This window comes from Capsicum annuum, chromosome 2 (genome assembly GCF_002878395.1).
Source record: "Capsicum annuum cultivar UCD-10X-F1 chromosome 2, UCD10Xv1.1, whole genome shotgun sequence".
In the NCBI taxonomy this organism is placed as follows: domain Eukaryota; kingdom Viridiplantae; phylum Streptophyta; class Magnoliopsida; order Solanales; family Solanaceae; genus Capsicum; species Capsicum annuum.
Genome location: NC_061112.1, coordinates 26,420,396 through 26,425,937, shown reverse-complemented (window position 1 = coordinate 26,425,937; position 5,542 = coordinate 26,420,396). Strand labels below are relative to the sequence as shown.

General features: G+C 30.7%; 1 protein-coding gene across 1 annotated transcript; it reads right to left on the bottom strand.

The window, feature by feature from the left end:
* Positions 1–1,143: 1,143 nt before the first annotated feature.
* Positions 1,144–2,801, bottom strand: LOC107858469 (protein PHLOEM PROTEIN 2-LIKE A9). Its single transcript, XM_016703135.2, has 3 exons — positions 2,231–2,801; positions 2,050–2,120; positions 1,144–1,717 (listed from the first exon to the last, which is right to left on the bottom strand). The coding sequence occupies exons 1-3, from the start codon at positions 2,285–2,287 to the stop codon at positions 1,345–1,347; spliced, it is 501 nt and encodes a 166-aa protein (XP_016558621.1). The 5' UTR covers positions 2,288–2,801; the 3' UTR covers positions 1,144–1,344.
* Positions 2,802–5,542: the final 2,741 nt, after the last annotated feature.

The following is a 5,542-nucleotide window of genomic DNA, read 5'->3' as shown; positions in this document are numbered from 1 at the left end:
TTAAATTCTCTAGGGTTTACTTCTTTATCTCCTCCATTAACATTATTTCTTATTCATACTTATTAAAGCTTTGTAATCAGATATTGAGCGGCTAAAGTCCTCTCCTAAGGTTATGACTACAGAACGAACGTCATATTAGATATATAAATTGTTATTGCGCAATTTTACCATCCATGTTTTATTCTCTTAATCTTACACTTACTATTTCGCTGTGCTTAGCTACTAATAGGATAAATATATAGATAATTTTTAGTAGAACTCAAGAGAAGAAAACTAGAAATAGTATGTGGGTTAAGGGAAGTAGGGTTCGTTTACAGATGGATAAGCGGCTAAGATGAAAACATACCTAGTATGCCCTACTAGGCTCAAATACAGGAAGGCGTACAAATGCATTTGGATTAGTTCAACTATTTCCTATGAACGATGTAGTTAGAAAGCTAATTTTGATAGAGAGTTAGGAGGCTTGAGAAATCATGACCATAATATTAACCCCATACTCAGTGAACAAAATGACGCTTAATTACTCTTATCAACAGTAAATAGATGGGATTACGTATGCACCATAATCCTAGGTCTTAAATTCTTCAACTTCTACAGTATTTATTCTTACATGCTTTAGTATAAAAGTAATATAATTAATAACCAACCAAACCTTAAGATTTCATAGCTTGAGTAAATAATTAGAATTAGTTCAATTTAGTAAATAATTAAGTATAAATCTCCATTAATTCGACATCTGATTGCTTGCAATCACAATATTACTCTTCCGACTGTATGCACTACCGTCTGCAATTAGAAGTAACAATAAGCACAATTATCTTCCTCTTTCCATTCAATAAGGATAAAGCGCCTTGGTAAAATGAACTTCTATTCAAATTTTCTGTTCTCCTCATTTTCCTATTTACACCGCAACACCTCAACTTAAAACCCAACAAAAATATGGATATGTTTTGAAACCTCGGAGGGCTCTATTTCTTCATCCATCGAAGCAGTAATAATAATAGCCACTTGAAAATGAAAATGACATACATAAATACCAATGATCCAAATTTTTTACATCTCAAATTAGCAAATCACAGTATAAAATAACAAAACAAAAAATTAGAATACAACCAACAATAATAAGAAGGTCAAACGGAAAGCTATATCAACATACATTTTATTTTCACAGTAACTCACTATTACAAAGAAATATAAGACCATTTGGACGGATAAGTACCAATGGTTATAACAGAAAACTTCAACGAAGCATTATTTTATTTATATTAATAGATATGATTATGTGTAGTTTTTATTAGGAAAAGACTCTCAGACACCGCATGCAAGCACAAAGAATGTATGTTATTACTTCTTCTCCCGGATGTGTACCTTTTTTATTATCAATCCTCCTTTCCATTTTCCACTCCAAACTTCATAGAGCCCAAAACAAAGCTTGCTTTCAGATTCAGAAACAGCTGTATCAATGGTAAGATTGTTTGGTACGCAATATGTTCCAGTTGATTCATCAATGGCCTCTTTTGTCAAATAAATTTTCTTCCATTTGTTTTTTGATCCCCATTTGACCATAAAATAGAGGGGTAACTCGTTAAAGCCAAATGCATCTGGTGTCAATTTCAGCTCGAACTCAACTTCATATGTTGTGTTTAGCTTTACTTTGTCACACCACCCTGTTACCTCTAGCCAACTTACTTGTACAAGTTCTGCTTGGTCTAATTCCCTGTTCATCACCAAATCCAACACTAGATCAGAAGGAGATCTAACCTGTTTATAAGTATAATTTTCACAAGGTGATTTAAAAATTCATGTTAATAACAAAAGCAATTATTCTTAACTTATTTACAGGTATAATTTTTCGAGGAACTCCCTTCCTTCCCACTAGTTCCATCCCTCTCGCCTATGATATACCATTTCGGAATTTTGGAGTAGGGGCACATTCACAAGTTGGACTACTCAATCTCCAAAATAAATCACTTTTCAAATAGTTTGTTACCACCTAATCTATTCAGTCTGCTAATAACAATGTGTAGAAAGTGACATATATATGCTTACTCTTTTGGTAATTTCCAGTATCGTCCATCCTTTCCCCAAATGATATTAAGGGCTGCAGGATAAATTGTGAACTGCAAAAATGGCAATTTAATATGTTAAAAGATTACATTGATTTAGTTTTGACTAGACTAAGTTTGAAAGAAAAGAATCAAGAGAAAAATGAAGATCAAATTAAACCTACCCCATGATCTGCCGGATAAACTTTATGAGTTCCTTCGTAGTGTGAGTTTGAATCCATGTAGAAGCTATATATGTAGAACGTACGTCTTGCTAATTTATAAAGATTTAGCACATTGAGTGTATAATTTGCCTGCAACCACGTATATATAAGATAGGCAGGAAGCTAGAGTCGGCTCGGCAAGGGTTAACTTTTTTAAGTGAAATGCCAGCGTCTCTCCACGTAAGAAAAAGGAATATGTAATCCGACCAAAGAATAAGATGAAATGAAATAGCCAGAATCTTTCAAACATTTAAGTAAAGATCTCTGATTTTATCCCATAGAAATAAACAGACTGACTTATCTGGTGTGGGTCGGGATTAGTTAGGTCGGTTTATTTGGAATACCAAAAGGTTAAAGAAAAGAATATGGAATCAAATAAAGGTAAGACATGGAAAGGGAAATTCTTCTTTTTTTTTCGCTTGAATTGAAAGCTTCACTTCATATTCTCACACGCTAAGCATCATATCTGTACGTACCAGTCAATCCTCCTTTTATTTTCTTTCACTTGGTTTGTGGTTAACCAATTAGTGATCGAGCAAGGAAGCAAAAGGTACATTACAATTGTTATCCATATGTTTGTACCAAAAAATTACTCCCTTCCTTTAAATTTGTCTATGTAATTTTTATTTTACATTGAATTTAAGAAAATAAATAGTATTTTTAAATTTTATGCTTTTAAATTAAAGTTATATAAAATGTACAATTTTAAATATTTCATATAAAAAAATTGATATTAAAAAGTTGTCAAAAAATGAAAAGAAATATTTTCTGTTTAAAATAGACGAAGTTAGCATTTGTCAATAGATTGTCAAATATTTTTGAAAAATTAATTTTGTTTGAGTTTAATCATTTGTTTGGCCATAATTTTTGGGATACATATGTCATCCTTTTTAAAAAATAAAATAAAACATGACCTATATACATAAATTTTAGAAACTATTAAAATAATTCATAAGTTTGACACAAAATTATCATTTTTATAATAAACTAGATAATATATTATTCAAAAATCATAACATAGTATTTTAATAGAACTATTAATAATACAACTATCAACTATTATAATTTGTCAATTACAATTAGTTACGTAAGTCAATCGATCGAGAAAGATTCATAATAACAATGGTAGTAACTAGCTAGGTAGTCTTCAATATAATCTTTTCATATTTTACGAACAATGTTTATAATAAGTACCTGCTTTATGAGGGATAGCGATAGATAGAATTATAGTTAGAGTCATAATTGATGAGCCTTTTTAAATTAATTACAAAAGTTTGGGTGTAAACGGTAGAAATGACTCACATAGTGGGTAACTTTGCTTTTTGATCCCCGTAAGAAAAGTCATATAAAATTATTTTTTCTTTTTTTTTTATGCATAGAATAAATATTTATTTGTCCCTCTATATTTGAAGTATTTTTAAACAGCTCTACATATTTTTATAGCTTTCAACTTCTATTTTTTTCTCTTTTTTTTAATATTAATTTAATTTTTATATTTTATTTTTATTTTTTCTCGACCTTTACCTTTTTCCATTTCTCCTCTCAACTTCAATATTTTTCTTTTTTTCCTTTTCTCTTTTTTATTTTTTTAATTTTTTTGAAATGATTTTTATTCATTTTTTTCTTTTTCCTCAAATTTTATTATTTTTCTTTTCATCCCTTTCAAACAATAAGTTTGGCTCAATGGGCAAGATTTAATACTACTATATTGTATCTTGATTTATTACACATTTTATAACTCTTGCATTAGAGACAAGATAGCCCAAAAACTTTCAAAAACATAAGTTACATTCCATGAATAGGAGTTGACACTATCACAATGTGTCTTGATTTATGAAATTTTCTATAACTCTTGCCTCAGAGGAAAGACTCATCCCAGAGACTTTAAAACAACAAGTTACGTTTTATGGGTAAGAGTTGACACCAGCACACTGTGCCTTGATTTATGAAATATTTTGTAAGACCCCTTAAAATTTTGATGATTTTATTTTGGACCCTCTCACATGCGTAATGTCAATTTTTGACTTGAATTATGTTTAGGAATGTTAATAGGATATTTGGGAAAAGTTTCAAATTTTTTGAAGGGGATTCAGGGTTATTTTGAGACCTCGAGGCAGTGAGGATCCATGCTAAGATTGTGTCACGAAGGTTAACCTCTGTGATGTTGGTGCAGCATAAAGGCTAACCTCCAGGCCACACCAGTATTTTTATTTTATCCAGTTTTATTCTTTTCACTTGGGGTGTGGGACTTTTGGTCTTTTTATCCCTTGTACGACTTATAAACATAAAAGTGACCCTTTTTCTTAAGTTTTCAAAGATCAAACTCTACTTTATTCATATTTAACCCTTCACCTAATAAAGCTCAAAAGTTTTTCAAGAAATCATTATTTTGGGCTCCAAACATCAAATTAACTTCAATTTCTTACGTATTTTAGGATGTTTCTCTTTGTTATACTTGAATTTTACATTGTGCTATTAATTGAATGGATTTTTATGTGGTTTAAATTTTGAGTTTTGAAATTGGGTTGAGGAGTTTTGAGTTTTACTGATTGAATTACTTGTCACATGTTTTAAATTGATTATTCATTCTTTAAATTAATATTTTTGAGACTGAATTGTTGCATTGTTTAAATGATTGAAATAGGGGACACGGGTTTCTCTAAGTTTAATAGATCTTGGCTTGAAATTGGTATTAACCTCAACCCACTTTATAATCTTATTTTAAATATGGACAAATTCCATAATTTGACTTGCTTTTGAGCTCAAATCATTCCATTAATGGATAAATGGACATAAAAATGAATTTGAATTGCCTTGGTGACCATAATTTAGATTTTAAATTGAACTTGAGAGTCAATGTGGTTATGTGGATTGGTTTGGTATGTTTAATTTATCTTGCAAGCATATTGGTATCACGATACCAAGTGGTAAATGTCTTAATGAATGACTCCTGGCTTAATGGATTGGCTTATTTGCAAATTATTTAATTTGGGCTTAAAAGAAATTGTGTAGCTCACTGTAAAGGTATAAGTCCCGAGGGGACAAACATTGAAAACCACGTTTGCCTGTGTTAGGGCTCTATATGACTGTTTGTTCGATGCATACTTGATATATATTTTTTAGGATGGCTAGTGCCCATGGTGGCTTTATTTTTTCCTTAGTTTTTCCTCGGTTCATATGACTAACATGCATTAGATCCATTTTAGTTGGGGAGCTGAACCCATATAGCCCATAGATTTCCTTAGGATGGATCGAGCTACACAGTTCAGGTTA